Source organism: Echiichthys vipera (assembly GCF_963691815.1).
Source record: "Echiichthys vipera genome assembly, chromosome: 1".
Lineage (NCBI taxonomy): Eukaryota > Metazoa > Chordata > Actinopteri > Perciformes > Trachinidae > Echiichthys > Echiichthys vipera.
The window spans coordinates 37123469-37142506 of record NC_139826.1 but is presented as its reverse complement, the minus strand read 5'-3'; the positions used below and the strand labels follow the sequence as shown (position 1 = coordinate 37142506).

At 43.5% G+C, this 19038-nt stretch overlaps 1 protein-coding gene across 2 annotated transcripts in view; it reads right to left on the bottom strand.

Moving 5' to 3' along the window:
• Nucleotides 1-6436: 6436 nt before the first annotated feature.
• Nucleotides 6437-19038, bottom strand: part of samd4a (sterile alpha motif domain containing 4A) — a 65175-nt gene continuing 52573 nt past the window's right edge. For both annotated transcript variants that reach the window (XM_083925377.1, XM_083925378.1), the window contains 3 exons: nt 18269-18395; nt 14420-14503; nt 6437-9328 (listed from right to left, as the gene is read on the bottom strand). In XM_083925377.1, coding sequence (XP_083781503.1) covers nt 9300-9328; nt 14420-14503; nt 18269-18395 — 240 coding nt within the window. In that variant the 3' untranslated portion in view covers nt 6437-9299. The remainder of the gene's footprint in view (nt 9329-14419; nt 14504-18268; nt 18396-19038) is intronic.

Genomic DNA, 19038 nt, shown 5'->3' with positions numbered 1-19038 from the left:
TTCTCACACACACACACACACACACACACAGAGACACACACACACACACACACACACACACAGACACACTCGCTGTCACACACTCATTCACACATTTTTTTTGTTGTACAGACCAGAATAATTCATAACTTCATATCAGCATTAAGAAGTACCTACAGAGCACAGAAACAGGGCGCGTTCCCCGCCGCGGGCCTCGTTCACGCCTCACGCCTCGACGCTCACTTCAACGTTGAGTTTTCACGTTTGGTTCGGACGAGCAGCTGCTTTAAGTCTCGACTGTGAGGCTGAAACAGCTTCAACACGTTCATGTTTAATCAGAAAATGACGTGAACGTTGGTTTGTGTCGTCTGGGTTTTAATGAAGTTCGTGGAAGTGATTTTGGATCATGAACGCTTTGTTTTACTGCGTGAGACACACGAGAATCTCACAATTAGTTACAAAATAACTAAAAGAGACTGAGATTATGTTTTTATGAAGTTAGAAAACAACGGGGCGGCTTAAATGTGACAAATGTTCGTAAGTAAGGAAACTTTATGGGACTGAATTAAGGTGGAATCACTGCGTTTTAACACAACAGTGAATGAGAAAAGTCACTGGAAACACTTTATAATCAGCTGAAATGTGTTTCCTCAGGAGGGGGGCTGGAGTCTCCCTTAGAGAGAGGGGGAGAAGTTCAGCATCCGTGAGGAACTCGGAGTAGAGCCGCTGCTCTTTAGCGTTGAAAGGAGCCAGTTGAGGTGGTTCAGGATCATCTGGTAAGGATGAACCCTGGGCGCCTCCCTAGGGAGGTGTTCCAGGCACGTCCAGCTGGGAGGAGGCCTCGGGGAAGACCCAGGACCAGGTGGAGAGATTAGATCTCCACACTGGCCTGGGAACGCCTCAGGATCCCCCAGTTAGAGCTGGTTAATGTGGCCCGGGAAAGGGAAGTTTGGGGTCCCCTGCTAAAGCTGCTGCCCCTGAGACCCGACCCCGGATAAGAGGCTGAAGATGAGATGAGATGAGATCTTTTCAGTAATTCTCAATATCTGCTTAAATCTCAAATCACGTAATTTGTCAAAATGTTGTTTGATAATAATCATTGAAGTGATTCTTTATTTAACGGTTTCCAGCTTCTCAGAGGTGAAATCTGCTTTTTCTTGATCTCATATTCTCGTAAACAACAACAATTATCAGTCATTTTTTATAAGAAATGATTAAATAATTGTTTGGTTTCTTCATTAAACTGAATTTCTTTAGGTTTTTGAAACAAAATTAAGCAAATTAAAGACTTTTCTGATATAATCAAGACATCAAATGGCTGATTATCATTAAACAGGGACTAAATTATCACTGTGTTCGCGTCTCCGCAAATAAAGAAACTAGATTAATGTTTATTTTCTTTGTCCTTGATGAAAACGGCTGCAGCCAACGACTCTTTTCTCTGTGTTTACTCTCGATGAATCGATTAGTTGTTTATAAAAGGTCAGAAAACTTCAATCTGTGTTTTTCTTAAAGCCCGAGACGACGTCCGCAAGTGTCTCGATTTGTCCGCAACTCAAAGACGCTCACTCTGGGGCGGTAGCAGCTCAATCCATAGGTGACTTGGCTAGGAACCGTAGGGTCGCTGGTTCAAGTCCCTGTATGGAGCATGGACTGGTGGCTGGAGAGGTGCCAGTTCATCTCCTACGCACTGCTGAGGTTCTGTTGAGCAAGGCACTGAACCCCAAACTGCTCAGGGCGCTGGTCACTGGCAGCCCCCTCGCTCTAACATCTCTCCTTAATTGCATTTATAAAGGTCCTGTTTGTGCATGTGTGTATTTTTGGGCCTGTGTGTGTGTAACATGATTAATAATAAGAGTGGAAAAAATTAAATTTCCCCGTTGCGGGATAAATTAAGTAATTCTTCTTGTTCTTCTTTACGGAAAATATTCACATTTAAAAAGCTGAAATCAGGGAATTTTGGACTTTTATTCCTTAAAAAACTTCTCCGCGGATCATCAGAACAGTTGATAACGTAATAGTTGCTTTGGTGTGTTGCGATATGAACCCTGCATCTATAACATGATCTCATGTCACAGATGAACTCGTGTTTCTTTTCATTAAAGCGGGCGATCGAACCGGACGACGGCGCGTGTTGGCGGCTGCGGCGTGAACGTGACCCGGCGGCGGCGGCGTCCTCCTGTAACTTTACACTTTTTTTTAAAGTCCATATAAAACCATTTACATGTGGGGTGAATGTCTCGAGTACAAAAAAGGCACTGCCATTTGTTATTCTAAACAGGACTTTCCCAGCCTCGTGCATGCAGTTCTTTAAAATATAAATTACACTTTTCTTTTTTTCCCTCTCTCTTTCTCTCTCTCTCGCTTCAATTTTCCCCCTTTTTTCTTCAGATTTTTTGTCTTTTTTGCGTTTTTTTATTATTAAACATACAATATTCTTTTGTCAAATATATACGTAAGCCTGCAGTCAATACAGGACATCGGCTCTTTGATAGAATAAAACTAAATGAAATAAAAGGAGCACAGTCAAGCGGTAACACGTGGTTACAGAATGGATGCTGCTGAATTTACAACAACAACAACAAAAATAAAAGTATTGGCATCGACACAAACCGCAGAAACTATGACAAAGATACAAAACAGCATATACGTCTCGACTTAAAGTACATTAAATGTTTGTTTTTTTGGAATATCACAGCGTTGTCTAACTGTTAATACTGCAGTGTGCGCGGCGTTGGAAGCCCTCCTGCACCCCCGCGGAGCTGATATGCGTTAAAAACAAGTAAAAAATAAAGCATTTGGTTTGAAGAGATGTGTGACGATCCCGACCTCAGAGCTGCGACGGGAAACCGGAGGCTTCGACTCTAAACACAAAACTTTACTCCATTAAAGAAAACAATCACATGAACTCGGGGTTATTTAAACGCCGTCAGTCACGCACGGGAGCTAGTGTTTCTACGCAAAGACTGAAATTAAATCTCCCGAACCTTTTAAAAGTCAAACAAAAGTGACGTGAAAGTAAAGAACAATACTGCAAAAGTACTTCGGCTTCATTAATCCCTTTGAGCACGTTACGCGCTGCGCGTTTGATTAGTTTAAAACGCGTTTAAAGGACAAAAGTCTCTAATTTTCTCAATGTAAACAAATCCCATCGAAAGACCAAAGCCCGGCTCAGAGTGTGGATTCATCCGCCGCAGAAAGTAGTCCCCAACAAATGCACCATTTTCCTCCCGTTTGCAGCAAGAAAACGGAAACTTTGATAATAATGAAACTAGAGACGGATCCAGCGAAAGTACCGGAAGTGAACAAGCCGCCATTGCTGCGGTGGCGTCTCCCTCCAGTTCTCACGCCATTGAATGGGAGCCGCCATTAGAAGTGAAGCTTTTCCACCTTTACCTCATGAAGAGAGCTTGTGATTATTTACCTCCATCAACTTTACGTTTACATTGTAGTCATCAGGTCGCCCTAGTTAGAGCAACTTACGTTTTAGTGTATTTCACGAGAACGCCACACTGAGTTCATTTACTCTGTGCGACCGCGGCAGCCTGGATAGAGGCGTCTAACGTGAGCTAGCTAAGCACTGTTAGCTTAGCTGACGTTACTCTTTCACTGTGTTAAGCTCGGCAGCCTCATGCTCCTCACTGTGAGATCGTCTGTTAATATTCTTGATCCACTTCTGGAGAACATCTGCACGACCTGGGAATCGATTTAGACCGTATGGCCTCAGACAGGGGCGCTCTTCATGAAGTAACGGTTTGAATCCATGTAGACCGTACGGCCTCAGACAGGGGCGCTCTTCATGAGGGAAAGGTTTGAATCCATGTAGACCGTACGGCCTCAGACAGAGGCGCTCTTCATGAGGTAAAGGTTTGAATCCATGTAGAGCGTACGGCCTCAGACAGGGGCGCTCTTCATGAACTAAAGGTTTGAATCCATGTAGACCGTACGGCCTCAGACAGGGGCGCTCTTCATGGGGTAAAGGTTTGAATCCATGTAGACCGTACGGCCTCAGACAGGGGCGCTCTTCATGAGGTAAAGGTTTGAATCCATGTAGACCGTACGGCCTCAGACAGGGGCGCTCTTCATGAGGTAAAGGTTTGAATCCATGTAGACCGTAAGGCCTCAGACAGGGGCGCTCTTCATGGGGTAAAGGTTTGAATCCATGTAGACCGTAAGGCCTCAGACAGGGGCGCTCTTCATGGGGTAAAGGTTTGAATCCATGTAGACTGTACGGCCTCAGACAGGGGCGCTCTTCATGGGGTAAAGGTTTGAATCCATGTAGAGCGTAAGGCCTCAGACAGGGGCGCTCTTCATGGGGTAAAGGTTTGAATCCATGTAGACCGTACGGCCTCAGACAGGGGCACTCTTCATGAGGTAAAGGTTTGAATCCATGTAGACCGTACGGCCTCAGACGGGGGCGCTCTTCATGGGGTAAAGGTTTGGAGCAGCAGAGAATTTCACAGGTTCTTCCCGACTTCCTGGACGTCGTTGTCAAAAGTAAATGCTGCATAAAAATTACAGGTAAAAGTAGATACGGTTCACTTCTAGTGACAGCTCCCATTTAAGCGCGCGCACACTGGAGGGAGACGCCACCGCAGCGATGGCGAAAACACACAAACGGTCGGATTTGTCTGTATGTTTGTGATCTGATTTTAAAGATATTACAATACAGGAGGAACTCTATTTGGTTTCATGGTTCTCTTCAAGTACTTTGAAAAGTGCCATGTACATAAAGTTTATTATTATTATTATTATTTCAATTTTGCAGCTAAACAAAGGCTTGAAATATTTGCCGTTAGCTCAGAGGCTAAATCGCCCTCATTCCGATAGCTCATGGGGTCAGAGATTGCGGAAGGACTTGCGTTGAATTGGGTCTTTTGGTGGGATTTGCTGACAAATATAGAATAATATCCTTTAAGGTAACAAACACTGACACCTACAGTATCACCTCTCATCACGACCACACAGCACCAAGCTCAGACTCCACACCAGGATGGACCAGTCTACTTCCTGCCCTACCAAAGACGACAACAACAACAACAACGCCGACGACACGCCGCTGCTGCTTCGTTAGCCGACAGCTCGTCTGACGAGACACTTTGTAACCGAAAACGTGAATCGACACGTCTGCGATGAACCGTCCGACACCGAAGCTTCACGTGAAAAACAAAAAGTCAACGAGACACCGATGGATACAAACGAGATTATAGTTCAACAACAGCAACATAAAAATAAAAGGAAAAACAGTCAAAGTCAACAATAACTATGTTAATATTTGAGATGTACGTATGGTCACCAGCCATAACATGTTAATACATATGGTACTTTAAATAATAATACACCTAAATGAGTAAAAGTATCACCTCTGCACAAAATATGAAAAAAAAAAAGAATAAATAATTGTTTCTACTTTAAGTACTGATTCATACGGCAGTGACACGGAAACGATCTACGGTGAGACGAAACAGAAGGCGTTAAAACGAGCTCACGTCACAATCGCGCTTTGGTGGAAGTTCACAAACGTACACACACACACCTGAAGAGTGTGAAGTGTCAGTGACAACACACACTTGTCTGTGGTGTGTGTGTGTGTGTTCAAGCCACCATCACTGGATCGGAAGCGACATTCAACCAACGGCGACGTCGGTTTGAGCTCCAGACGTCACATTCGCGCTTGAAGTTCACAAACGTACACATACACACACACACACCTGGAGAGTGTGAAGTGTCACTTACAACACACACTTGTCTATGGTGTCTATGGTGTCTATGGTGTGTGTGTGTGTGTGTGTGTGTGTGTGTGTGTGTGTGTTCAAGCCACCATCACTGGATCTGAAGCGACATTCAACCAACGACGACGTCGGTTTGAGCTCCAGACGTCACATTCAGGCACCGTCACAGAACGTCTGCATGTTTTAGTCCGTTTAACCGAGTCTCTGCTGTTTTTCTTCACAGCGCTCTGTCGTGTTTAGGTTTCAGCGTGTTTGTAGGAAACTATAGGTTGTGAGGTTTGTGGTTTCTATCACGGCAGTGGTTCCCAACCGTAAACCCAACAGGCCTGTCAGGTGACCTCACGCACGCCTCCATATTTCAACCATTGTTCAATACTTAAGCTAACTTTTAAAGCTATTTAATCAATACTTTAGCTAACTTTTAAAGCTATTTAATCAATACTTTAGCTAACTTTTAAAGCTATTTTAATACGTTTAGCTAACTTTTTAAACTATTCAATCAATACGTTAGCTTACTCTTAAAACTATTTATTCTGTACTTTTAGCTAACTTTAACCGTTGATTGAATACTTTAAGCTAAAGTTTTAAACTATTTAATCAATACTTTAGCTAACTTTTAAAGATATTTATTCGGTACTTTTAACTAACTTTTTAAAGTATTTAATCAATACATTAGCTAACTTTTAGAACAATTAATACTTTTAGCTAACATTTCAACTGTTGATTAAATACTTTAAGCTAACTTTTCAAACTATTTATTCTGTAATTGAGCTAAATTTTTTAACTGTTGATTAAATACTTTTAGCTATTTAATCAATACTTTTAACCAACTTTTAAAAACTATTAATTCAATACTTTCAGCTAACGTTTTAAACAGTTTATCTGATAATTTTAACCATTATATCAATACCTTTATCAGATTCTTTACTAATACTTTCAGCTAAAGTAAGCTGAACTTCGGTGCTCACTTGCTAACTAGTTTTCACACACTCTTACATAACAGCAACATGAACTGTTCAGGCGTTACAGACTGTTAACATGTCGATAGGCCTAAACTTTTCCAATCTTTTAATCAAATCATTATTTCTATTTTGGTCAAATTAGTTGAGCTACTCTAAAGTCTTTCCACGTCCTCTGCCAACTGCAGAAGCACCTCCTGGTGGTGAGTAACCGTGGTTGGGAATCACTGTATTATGGTATGAAACTGAGGTTTAACAGACCTGAAGCTTGAGAAGGTGAATCATCACAACGTTTGTTGCTGCATCAAACAGCGAGAACTTACAAAAGTTTGCTGTGATTGATTGACTTTCTCAGGGAGGTGTGAGGGGTTCATTTAAATACCATAATAAAATGAATGGCAACTGGAAAAACAAAGAAAATAAGGTCAAATAAAAACAGTTGGTAGTAATTTAATGCGTTTCGACTCGTGTTGAATGGGCTAAAACATGCACAAACACTCGTGTGTGGCCCTTTGACTGTGTGTGACATGAGAAAGTGTCGACCGTCAGACACAAACTGAAATCATTTTTCGTCTCTTCTGCGGGATTCGACATCGACCACCTGCTGTGGTTCTACCGTTCGAGACCTCATCTCTTCAACCCGATCTGTTTGATCCGACTGCAAAGCGCAAAAGTGTTGCTTGAGCCTTGAACATTTGGATTTTAGTGTATCACATTATCATATCAAGTGCGGGATACAAAGGAAGTACTATAGAATTGCAACAAACTAATAAAAGAAACTAAACAATAATAATCAATAACCCTCGATGAGCAGACTCTCGGCACACGTGCTCCGTTCAAAGCGGCACAGAGGAGTTTCCTAACCGGCTTATTTTGATATACACCTATTCTTATAAAGTCTGTTAACTGAGGATAAATATTAAGACACAGAATAACCATGAGATTCAGAATTTAAAAAAACAGAAGAGAAAATCCATGTAGAACTGCGCTGACAGAGCAGACCGTGTTACACCGGCGATCTTTGAGGGGGTTTCTGCAGCGCCGACGTTTCCCCCAAAATAACGCTCATAACTGATTATTCACTGATCTGCCTGTGTGTTCACGGACTTCAGCGTCTGCCCCCGCCATGACGGCGTTTGACCAGCAGGTGGAGGTGAGCACTCATGAGACAATCTCTGGGAAAACTACCCTTCATGGACTGACAGTGTGTGATTTCTCCAACGTTGCAACACGGTCCGAGTGGAAACCAAATCCACCTCCTGTTTTTTTTTTTCTTCTTCTTCTTCTGCCATCTTCTCCACATTTCACAATCTTCCTCCGAGAAAGATATTTAACATGCAGCTTAAGCATATCGCCCCGCTTTAGAAAACACAACTAAACCCAGCATCTGAACATGCAGACAGATCCCACTGACGATATTAAATCTCCCATTTACGTGTATTTTTAAAAAAAAAACCTACATTTTCAATGTATCGTGCTTACGAAGGCTCTGAATTCAAAGAGTTCATACAGTACATGCTGCGGGTGAACAATATGTAACCGACCGGCGCCAAACTCACTTCCTCCTACACTCACAACATGATCAGACGTGACATCATCTTCCTCTGTCATCCTCGGGCCGATCAAAGGTCCTGCCTCTGATGTCTTTCTCCTTTAAAACATCCGCTTCCCTTTCCAGTATCAGCTCTATTCTCTCCTCTATTACTTCCTGTGTCCTTCTCAACGTCTTCCTCTTATCCCTCTCCAACCACACCTTCTTTCTCTCGTTCTTCCCTCTCGGTAAATGTTCCAGCCGACGCGTCGTCGCTTGCGGGCTGCTAAAATAAAGAAATAAGCACGTTGGTTGTAAACTAGCGTGATGGCTACTCGTGGGACGTAAAGCTGGTAGACGGCCGAGGCTTTACAGAATAACACACGGTTCATACATGTTTCTGTACCCTTTGAAAGTAGCATCATTATGTAAACAATAAATACATACAATACAAATAATGATTCTTTTTTTTTGCCACCCAATAGTGAGCAAGAGGGCCTTCCCGAGCTCTACAAGCATCCGCACTGAAAACAGTCAAGGAAATCCCAAACTTCCTCTGCGTTCTTCTATCTCTGCTTGTCTCGTCTTGTTTTTTTTGGGTCTGAGGTACTGTTAGGGATTTGAAAGATGCCACGAGCTGTGGTCGATGTGCGGGGGGCCAGAGGGTGTCAGAGAGGAAAAGGGCCTCAGCCTCACTGGGCCCTGAGCCACAGGCCAGCGTCCCCCTTCTGCTGGACTACAGTACTGCTTCTGGCCTCCACAGGGGCGGGGGGGCGCTGTTCACACACTGTGCAGGCCGTGTTCAATGCTTCTCTCTCTCCTCGCCCAGATGCAGATGACTGTGAGCATGTTTGGCGCAGCAAGAAGTGTGTTTTTCTTTTTCGACCCGATGGACGGTGCCAATGTGATAGCTTGTGTTAGCCGTTTTGGTGATCGGCTCTCTTGTGTTTCTTGGATCCCGCCCGATCCTTTGGTTGAGCTCTGCCCATCGGCTACAGGAAGAGGGGGGTCAGGAGGGCTGGTGACCTCGAGGTGACTTATCGTGAGAGAGCCTCGTGAGCCTGCGCCGTCTTACTGCTCTCGCTCCAGGTCCTCGTTTCATATTGTTGATGTGCGGTCGGCACCGTCTGAGGAGGAACAGCAGAGAGAAGAAAAGGCGTAAGTTTAGCAAATTTTTGCAAACTCTTGCCAACTTTATTGACACATTCACTTCTACTTCCAGTCCTATGTTGCCCTCTTAAATCTCCACACACACATGTTCCTATTACACTTCTGCTCTTACTATAAGCCTGACCCGGAAGTTGGAAGTTCCCCATTTCCAATTACAAGTGAACGCAGCCTGACCGGCAGTGATGAGCTCCACCGGCAGACCAACCGCTGTCAGCAGCGTCACTAACATGGCGGCGTATTTCCATTTAGAGAGGGAATGTATCTACAGACACACAGATGTGAAAACTCGACAAAGAGGCAACAAAATTCTTGTTGTTTTAACTCACTCTCGCAAAGGGCATATCCCGGTTTCTTAAACACCATGTAATCACCATAACCCGGGTAAAATCGGAGTTTTCATTACCCGGGTAACAGACCTACATCACTCATTCAGTCCCCCGATTATTTGTGCATGTAAACAGCATTCTCAGATTATTCTTATTATTCTCGTCTGCGCATGCTCCCCACTCCGCGGCGGTGGCTTTTGACTCTGAAATAGAATAAACAAGAAGAATCACTACGAACAAGACCCGTTTCTGTCAAAACTCTGTCCAAAAGTCGGCCGTTTGTGATTTTGGCAAAGAGGAACTGGGAAAAAAAGCCGTATTCAGAACAGCTGTATGTTGGTGGAGCGCCACCTACTGCACCGGAGGAAGAGTTACTCCGTCATTTTCCAGTTCAAGCCCTGCTCATGTATAAGTGGGAACTTCTTAAGGCCATTTTTAGGGTTACTGATGTGCACGTAAAGGCACTGAGTTATAGAGAGGCACTTACACAACAATTAAATAGATGGAAATCTTACGGAGTTCCGCTTTAATGGAGACAGAAGTTTTCTTTAGTTGAATAATCGCTTTATTATTAAGGGTCTGATAAAATATCAAAATGGCCATGAAGCGTGTTTTTATTAAATAGAGAAATGTGTATTTTTTGCATTGATTAATCAGGTTTTCTTACACAGGGTGAAAAGATTTTAATGAGACCTGCTTTAAACATTTGAACCCCAGAAGTGTCCTGTTTTCTGGCAGTTCGGCCTTTTGACAGAGTTTATTTTACACTGGATCTATGGCGCACACGGACTAATAAATAAATATAAGCAGTCAACCCTCGCGCCGTATGAATAAAATCTCATCTGATTTGAAGAGTAGTCGTGGCCTGAGGCGTTTTCTGACTCGGTGAGCAGCGAGGGGCCAAGAACCCACACTGTCATGGCGAGAGAACAACACATCTGTAAAAATACTGATAGAGCCTTTCGGAGGGAAACAACAACCTCTGGTGTGGCCGAAGAGGAAAATGTTACCAAGCTACGCACTGGTGGACAATAATATTCCATCGTGGTTCTGAAAGGGCAGGTTAATGTCACCGTGAGCTCTCGTTGAACAGAAAAGAATACAGAACATTTCGCTTTTTTCCCATTGTGCTCTGGGTCTTTTCCTGTCGCAGCTTCAGAGTTACGTCTCTGAAGCTCGACACAGCCGGCTGGAAAAAGGAGTTTCTGCTCAGTTCTCCTCAGCGAACGCACAACCTACTCCAACAAACATGCACAAAGCAGCACTTGTCCACCGTTCAGGGGCGAGCACTGAGGCCCACTGTCTTCACCTCAGTCCAGTTTTGAGAGTGGGGGGTGGGGGGGTGTTGGCACTGACTTTAACCCGGACTGAAATTCACTGTACATGGGAAGATTCTGCAGGGGCCAGGTCACCCACTGACTGACTGATTTAAAGGTGCTTTTTCTAAAAGTGTTTCCACTCATTTTGTATTTTGCCATCCATACTACATGCTAAATTTGCTTGTATCTTGCTTGTGGGCTATTCTGTGTTTTAGTTTTATTTGTGAGACAGTTTTTTGCTAAAACCAGATTTTCTCCTCTGGCTCTTCCCATTTTATTTCCCTCTTGAGTTGAACTCGCCTCGGCTGTTGAGAGAATTGCTGACATATTTCAAACTTTTTGACCTGTTTGTCCGAACTAAGCAAACAAATATAACAACTAGACGTGGCTCAAATAAGTCTCCAAGTTTCCAATGAGCCAAAAAACTCCAGACTTCCATTCACACTAGATTGACACTGACTGCTATATGTTGTCCTGTGCACGTACTGTCTTCTCTGGTGGAATACTGCCTCTATGTCTAACACACCTTAATGTGCTAATGCATTCCTCGCTGTATGGTTATCCGGCTGTTAAGACGGGACGCCCTTTCAAAATATGATTTCCGGGTCCACGCCTCGTATTTAACACCGCGGTGACGTGTTCCCGTTGTTCGAACAGATCTGAGTTGTTAAAAAACAACGTAATTGTCATTTTACTTCTTCCTTATCGATAAAAAAAGAAGTCTAACTGACGATAGAGGTGATCGTAATTGTTCACATGTTCGGCCGTTGTTGTCTGTTTTGTTTTATGGAGCGTTTGGACCCGGAACTCTTATTTTGAAAGGGTGTTACATCAGACTGAACAGCCTGATTGCTATTTACCTTTATTTGTACTTGTCTGATGCTGACTCTTGTTTGTCCTGCTTGCTTCGTGTATTTTATGCTTGAACTACTGAATATTTCTACAGGATATGTGGTTATGATTAATGTTTTATCAGAGAGTGTTGTTCTTATCTTAGTTATTGTGTTGTTTTTAAACCCTTCTTGTTATTTACTTTCTAGGGAGCCTATTGTTACATCTGGCCAGGGACTGCAGATGGAAACTAGCCTTCTGGTATATTTACAGAGATGTTTATTAATATGCACTGCTCCTGTTAAATAAATATAAATAAAAAATAAGATAATTTGGTGTTACGTTGAGATCAGTGTAAGGATCAACTGAAGTGACCTGGAGTCAAGTCAGATCCAACTGCCGGCCTTCACAGAGGAAAGGCCTACATGTTTATGATCAGTTATGTCGACACTATTCCCAGATAAGCCCGTAAACTATTCATTCATTCATCTTCAACCGCTTGTCCCTATCGGGGTCGCAGGGGCTGGAGCCGATCCCAGCTGACATCGGGCGTGAGGCGGGGTCCACCCTGGACAGGACGCCAGTCTATCACAGGACACATAGAGACGAACAGAGACAGACAACCATTCACACCTACGGGTGATTTAGAGTCATCAATGAACCGAACACCTGCACGTCTTTGGACTGTGGGAGGAAACCGGAGAACCCGGAGAAAACCCACGCAGACACGGGGACAACATGCAAACTCCACACAGAAGGGCCCCAGCCGGGATACGAACCTGGAACTTTCTCGCTGTGAGGCGACAGTGCTAACCACTACATCACCGTGTAGCAGCCCGTAAACTTGTTTTATTTAAAACACACAACACTTGGGATGGGAACAGGCTACAGTTCAGAGTCAGTAACAAACTGGACTTGTACGTCTCTGAGCTTATGAAGTCCTTTTATCAGTGTAAAAATGATCATTTCATGTAATGCTGGAAACTCTGGCAACATGCTTAAACATCTTCTAACATGGACTTGAATTCCAAGGATGCACTTTACATACAAGGGCCACTGCTTCTCAAACGGGCGGCACGACCGTTACAGAGGGCAAATCCTGTGAGCGGGATCTAAACCGTGGCATAGTCACACTATACAGATTTCTGGTGTCTGTCTGCGACATGTCAACAACAACTGGAGTACTAAATGACTGTAACGTTGTGATAAGACATTAAAACTACACTTCTGTGGGTCCCGCTGAGGACGCCTTGAGATCAAGCACCAAAAGATATATATATATTTTTTTGCTGCAAATTTTTAGTTTCGCTGCAACAAAAAAAACAAGGCAACATTTCCATCCTTCAACTATTACAATGGAAGAATAGCTCTCAACTTCACCATATTAAACATGCTGTTTAATGTGCATTTATGCCGCAGGTGAGACTGCTGATGACGGCTCACGGTTGTTGGTTGTCATAGTAACACTGCATGCTTTCTGGTGCACAGCAGTCACAGATACAGACTGTTACTATAAGAGCTCAAAGGAATGCTGACACACACAAATATCACACTCAAGGGTCCAGATTTCCAAATCACATGCTCTTGATATTGAAGTCCCGCAGCTACTGTAGGCTGGCACCGGGTGAAATGGAGTTTCCCAATCCTGCAGCTGCTTCGGAGCCTCAGTGAAAGGGGCGTTATTTGTCCCAGCAGCTGAGTGAGCAGAGACGGGCAACAACCAGAGTCACTATAGGCCAAGCAATCACTCCATGGACTGAGAGAAAAGAGTGGAACGCCATTCAAACGCACGCCCCAATGGCTACGTTTCTCCTGGATCAGTAAGCTAACTTTCATGTTTACTTAGCTATAACGGCTAACGGCTAACGCTAACTGTCAGTCAAACTCACCTAATCCTTGTTTTTATGGTGTGATTTGCTGGAGGGGACGGGTTCAAACAGGCTAAAACTGACTCCGGTCTCCTGTAGGCTACTGGGCCGGGTCTGACCAACCTGGCAACCCGACTGCTGGAATTTCTTTCTTTCGACTGCGATCTTGAGACACTAGATGGCGGCGTTCTGCTCATTCTCCATATTCAACCTTTAATACTTGATTTGTATTTGAAGCTGGATGGATGAATAAATCACTGTGATAGTTTGGGAAGCACTTGAAGTGAAACGCTTTTGTTTTTGTTTGTCATTCTTGTCTTCCATTGCTGGCGACAATATGAGGAAATCTAATACACAAAAATGTTTTAAAATCAAACAGCGCCACTGCAGCCAAGTGTATTAATTCTCAACAGCTGAGATAATTCAGCTGGTGCAGAGAGGACAGACAGACTCCTCTCTGCAGTGGACATCGCTGCCAGACGGTCATCAGAAACCTGGAGGATATGATAATCATGCACAGAGGGATGTGGATAAGCACATTACTCTATGATCCACTTACACATCACATCCTGACTAAGAACAAAGACAGGATAGTGTTCATGTGACGTGTGAGAGAGGGAAGGACGGACTTACATGTTCTTGAACCACATATTTCTGCAACAACTGTATTTGATGTGTTATGGTTGGATAATCAGGATGGTTACCTCCCAAGGCGTGCTCTGTCATACTCAGACACAGAGACTCAAGGCGATTGTTGATGTCTGGCTCCGTCACTGGTAACTGAAGATCTGTACGGCAACGACACAGAAGTAAAGTAACATCAGTATCAGTGATTAAATTGATTAAATCACATCAAAGTTATTTTCTGCAGCACATTATCAGTGTCCACTAGTTCCTCATGTGTTGAAAATGTGTTTAATGGCTTCACACTTTGGCCTTTGATCATAATCGATGCTAAAAACGTTATTTTTTCACCCTTTTCAAAGGAAGTAAAGTCCGCAGCAGACGACGAGTTGGCAAAAAACAATAGACATTAAATCAGATCGGTCCGCTGGGGACAGTGTCGTCCACTCACCCAGAGTGCAGCCTCACTAATCAGATTATACCACGCTGTTAACTCCAGCACTGAGACACATGCTTCAGCAAAACAACGACTGCAGGGGCATGGCGTCTTTGTCTCTTTGAGTGTGCGTGTGTGTGTGTGTGTGTGTGTGTGTGTAGTTAGAAGAAAGATTGAAATGAAAGGGAGCGCTCTGCTTTGAGACTTGTGATTGTGACTTTGAAGCGTCACACAAAATGCACACTTAGTTTTACTGGTCCTAAATTTTAAATGTCATTTTCCAGAACAACAGATATTATTTCCAGGATATTTGGACATTTTAATTGATTTCCAGGTGTTTCCATTCACAGATACCGATTTTTCTACCGATACGACTTTTGCTTCCTCGATTTACATCATAAAAATCGATGACAACAAATGTTACGGGTCTCAATTTTTAAAAAAGGAACATTTATTGAACTTAAAATAGGAGCAACACCGAGCTCCTGGTGGACGCCTGTCTGTAAATAATGCCCGGGCAAAAACTCTGCGAACACATCAGCCGATAATATTTGTGTTTTTTACGTGTATCAGTATCGACACATGACACGCGACCCAACCCCGGATAAGCGGATGAAGATGAGATGAGAGATCGGTATCGGGCTGATGTATTGCTCTATCACTAGTAGGAACCCATTTATCTATGTTTTATTTAAAAATGAAAATATTATTAACTGAACTATGAAGCTTTTTGCATTAAAACATGTAGTTTACATAGGCCGTGGTAATTTCAATGAGTAAATCTGAAAACTTTTCACGGACCCCACTCTGAGAATCCCTGGACTAAACGATAAATCGAGAAAATAACGGATTAATCAAAAGTGAACATAATCCTTGTTTGCAGCCCCTCTCATCATTAAGACAGAGAGCAGAGTGACTCAATTATCAGACAGACGGCACATCCTGGCTCCACAGTGAGACACTTCCGAGTTTCCCACTGGTAACATTATTAAGATTATATCAACGTCAAACATTATATTATTAATGGACGTTCATCGCATAAATCAGACTTTCTCTTTCTCTTTTTATCTCAGGTGCGGTTGGCTGTCTTGGCCTCAACTGTGAGGCAGGGTGGAGACTGTTTTGTATGGGTTGGGTTGAGGTTGGAGGGGGAGTGTGTGTGTGTGTGTGTTTTGGGGTGTTGTATTTGGGCCACAGTACAGCCTAGCAACCCCTTCCAGCCATTCAGTCCTTCAGCCGAGTCTTCAGCTCAGGCCGGGCAGTGAAAATCCCTTGTGGCCAGAGAGAAAAGCTGAGTTAGGCCCAGTGGTCCACATTGGACTATTTATAGGCTCCAAATCCCTCCAACAGCCCCCCGCTCCCCACACCCCTCCACCCCCTGTACACACAGACTTGCAGAGACAAAAACACACACTGAAGTAAACGCTACACACACACACACTTGTCCCTTACTCCCCTCATTTTCTCTGCTGAGTCTCACTTAATAAGTCTCTTTATCCATCTGTTGGCAGAGACAACGACAGATCGCACATATATGCACAGATTCACAAGAGCGTGCATGCGTGTGTGTGTGTGTGTGTGTGTGTGTGTGTGTGTGAGTGGCTATTAACTCAGTTACTCTGGCCGAGACCCAGCTATAGCCACCCTTGAGGGTGACTGCTATGAGTGCATGACTCTGCAGTGTTGTCAAAGAAGAAGAGAGACGGGAGAGAAAGAGGGAGGGAAAGTTAAGAAAGAGAGTGAGTCAGGGAGAGAAGGAAGGGAAGGGAAGTGGGCCAGGGAGCCATGTCCTCGCTGCACAAAGAGCCTCATTGTGAGACTCCTCGGACTCTTTGCTCCCTCCCTGCCTCTATCTCTTCCTCTCTCACATGCAGTCGCCGCTCTCCCTCTAACTTAAATTTGTGTTTCCTCTTCATTCTAAAAGGAGGTTTAGTATGTTAGGGACAAGAGTGGAGGAAGTGTCAGCTTGTCCTATTACTGTTCATTGTTGCTGCGGGACAAAGTCCAGTCAGCAGAGGCTACTACAGGTCACTCTGCCTGGCGCCGATGGTCACCGTGACCCGACCCTGTGTGGAGATTGTGAGTGGGGGGCTTTCAGAGCAAGACCAGGCTGGTTTCAGGGGTGACGACACAAATCAAATCACAAATTATCTTCCACGATTTTTAAAAAGTGTGAAATTTGAACATACCCCGAATAAGTAGGAGTACTTTCGCGCTGCGACCTATAGCTCGCTCTGTCGGTGCACAAACACGTAGCGGCCCTTTGGTGACCTCAGTTTTCACCAGAGGAGGCTGGAATTTGGCATGGAGGTCAAGTGTTTGTGTCTCTACACTTTACTTAAGGAGCAGTCCCAGCCTGGTGCTGGTCCTGGTCCAGTCCCAGCCTGGTCCTGGTCCTGGTCCTGGTCCAGTCCCAGCCTGGTCCGGCACGTACTTGAACTGATGAAGCCTCTTGGATGAGAGGTGAAACGTCTTCCTAGACAAATAACCAAGTCCAGTTGCTTTTGACTGAAAGTGCTTTGAGGATAACGACGAACTTAACTTGTTTCATTTTCCGTGAATTTCCTTTTACTTGTTTCTACTTTATATATATTTAGCCAAAAGTTATTTGTTTACTGCATTTTTTTTAATCTTTTATACCTTTTTATTTTCTACACAAGTGTTTTGTAAGCAGCTGGAAATCCAATTTCCTTGCGGGAGTCATCGCAAAGGGATCAATAAAGAGTCTAAGTCTAAGGTAGTGTGTGTGTGTGTGTGTGTGTGTGTGTGTGTGTGTGTGAATGCACCATAGATCATATTTAAATGTGTTGTCATTTAACTCAGATGGCCTCTAGTCTTGTAAAAAGAAAAATATTGAGAATTTGGGGTAAATTATTTCACCATTCCTGTGCTCAAACAGGTTTTTCCCCTCAACAACAAGGAGACAGCGAGTAAAGATACAAGTCTGAGTCGTTCTGAGCTTCATTTTGAAGTTCGGTGCTGTCACAGTAAAAAAACACACACAATTCCATCAGAAACACTCTGGTTTGGCCACGCTGCAGGGCGGTCTGTGTAAGATGAAGCCAGACGAGGACTATTTTAGGACTTTAATTTTAGCAATGAAAGTCACATTTATTATTTACTTCTGGTATTTATATCTTTAAGCCCTGACCCACAGAATGAACACCAGAAAGGTTCAGCACAAACACAAATACCTTCAGGTCTCAATTACAAAAAAGGGGAAGGAATAAATTAACAATCAATGTGTTGTTACAGCGGCTGTCAGTGAAGTCGACCACTGGCTGTTTGAAGCTAAAATCTATTTTGTGCAAATACAGCAAGACCAAGATCTTTTTAATATTTCACTATGTTATTACTGCCTTTAAGACGATAATAAAGTGTTAAAGGAAAAGGAAACGTCATGGCAGATTTGAGATTATTACAGAATAAAAGACACCCCCTACACCAGTCTATAAACCAGGAACAATAAACACTTTTAAGCATGTTTTCTCACCGGCTTGCTGGAACATGACCATGGTTTGTGGGTTGGTGTGAACGGGCAGGGAGCGGGTCCTCTGCACGGAGCTGTGTGTCCGGCTGGGCATGCTGTTGCTTCCTCCGGGGTTGGCAAACCAGAGACCCTGAGGGGAACATTTTAACAGCATTAAATTAATGTTTTCAACATGCAAACGCCTCTGTAGAAAGAGGGTCGTAGTCATGGTTACAAAAGACCTTGAACCACCTCCGACATCTCATCCGCTGTCACATCAGTCCATCAAGTTTCACGGAAATCTATCCAAACGTTTTTGTAATGTCGTGTTCAGAGAAATCAAAGTAAGACAAACAGTTTCTGCTTCTCCCCTCAAAATGCAGTAATTAAACTGACTTTAGTAAAGAAACTGTGCTTAGATAACATGTCAGGATAAACATTATTAATTTACCTGAACGTGTGACCAAATTCTATTTTTTAAACTTGTTTTGTGTGTAGGGACTCTTCTCATGCTGCTGCAGAGGTTTGCTGTTATTTTCAGCAGTATTAGTGGTTAAAAAAGACCTTTGAATGCCTTCACCGTACTGCCCCGAGCTACTCACTGTTAGCCACGTCCTGCTGTTAGCGACTCTGCTGGATTTCTCTGTTAATAGTTGTTAAACGAAAAAATCTGTCTCGATGGCTTATTTGATGAATCGAAAAAGACCACGGGATGATTTAACGCCAGAATTTCACTTTAATGCAGAAATGTCACATTAAACCGTTGAATACTGACATTTAAAAGGTGATATAAT